This window comes from Trypanosoma grayi, assembly GCF_000691245.1.
Source record: "Trypanosoma grayi strain ANR4 Tgr_1838_V1, whole genome shotgun sequence".
Taxonomy (NCBI): domain Eukaryota; phylum Euglenozoa; class Kinetoplastea; order Trypanosomatida; family Trypanosomatidae; genus Trypanosoma; species Trypanosoma grayi.
Window position 1 is genome coordinate 565 of NW_008827456.1, and position 1,337 is coordinate 1,901.

The window sequence follows — 1,337 nt, forward strand, 5'->3', positions numbered from 1 at the left end:
CACGCACCCACGCGGGGATGTCGCTGCCGTCCGAAAAGCCGGTCAGAGGGTTGGTGTCACTTGCGATGTTGATTGCGTTGGATACTGTCGCAGGGCTTGTTGTGTCTTCTGCGGTAGTGGTATACGAACCAGAAGTTTCCTCCTTCATCACCACCTCTCGTTGCGGCGTGCCAGGTTCTTCCTTATGTCCCTCCAACACCCCCGTCGCTTCCACAACAGCAGTCTGAGTCTCACTCTTCATTTCCGCCGATTTTGAAGCGGCATTGGTGGCTGTCTGTATCGCAGCGTCTATGGCCTTCACAACCGCAGCGGCTCTCTCTGCAGCGGCAGTATTATCGGCCACTGCACCTACACTCTTCCCCAGTGCAACGACGACACTATTGACAGCTGTATTTGTCAGTGTTATCAGAGCACCGAGCGTCCCAGGATGCGGTGGCACTCGTAACAAGACAATGTCATCCACCAGATATTTGGCTTTCGCAGCTGCAGTGTGTGTTGTGCCGATTGCCTTATACACTTCGGCTGACGCAACATATGTCGTTTGCACCTGAGCGAGGAACTCACTCGTCGCCTTCTTCGCATCCGCCGCAGTTGCCCTGGCGCTACCCACCGCAGTCTTGATGTACTTCTCCGCCTCTGTTGAGGTCACCGCGGCCGATTCGGCGTGCAGTAGCGCCGCGTCTGCTTTCGCCCCTGTGCCCTCTGCCTTTTTCACTAGGTCCTCAGCAGTCAGCATCGTTTGTTTGGCGGCCTCCAGCATACTCCTTAAAGTGTCTTCAGCGACCGTCACATTCTGGACGAAGTTGCTTTTAAACAGTGCATACGGCTCATCACGTAAAGGTTTAACTATTGTTTTTAACCCGTTCACAATCTTCCTTAGCTCGAACGCTGTGGCGTTCGCAGCCGTTGCCGCAGCCTTTGTGGTCTCCGCACTCTTAACAGCTGCCTTCATTGTATCTCTCGCTTCGGTCGCAACTGTTCGCGTCTCCTCCAGGGCAGAAAATGTGGCTTTGGCGTCCCACCCACGACTCCGGGCCAACTCCCCCAAGCTTTTTTTTATTTCATCCCCCCTCTCATTCCCAGTCACAGTTATTTCACCTCTTTCGTGCACAGTTACGTCAGGCTTACCAACACCGACCCGTAAAGGGACAATTTCAGCACCTGCAGGCTGCACAGAATTAATCTCAGTCGCAGCAGAAGCCGTCACGCACAGGCACGTGCAGCACAGAGCAGCGGCCAACAAGCACACAACGCGGCGCACCGTCGCCATGATTCAATATCGCTTCAACAGCTGGGGTCTGCAGGGGGGAGAAAAGAGAGACGCTGCACAGCAGACA

The 1,337-nt window shown here is 54.8% G+C and overlaps 1 protein-coding gene across 1 annotated transcript in view; it reads right to left on the reverse strand.

Moving 5' to 3' along the window:
- The window catches only part of DQ04_18381000 (hypothetical protein), a gene marked incomplete at both ends in the record, with an annotated part of 1,401 nt that extends 131 nt beyond the window's left edge, over positions 1-1,270 (reverse strand). The window contains one exon of the mRNA XM_009317700.1: positions 1-1,270. This exon is cut by the window's left edge and continues 131 nt beyond it. Within this exon, the coding sequence (XP_009315975.1) occupies positions 1-1,270 (1,270 nt within the window).
- Positions 1,271-1,337: the final 67 nt, after the last annotated feature.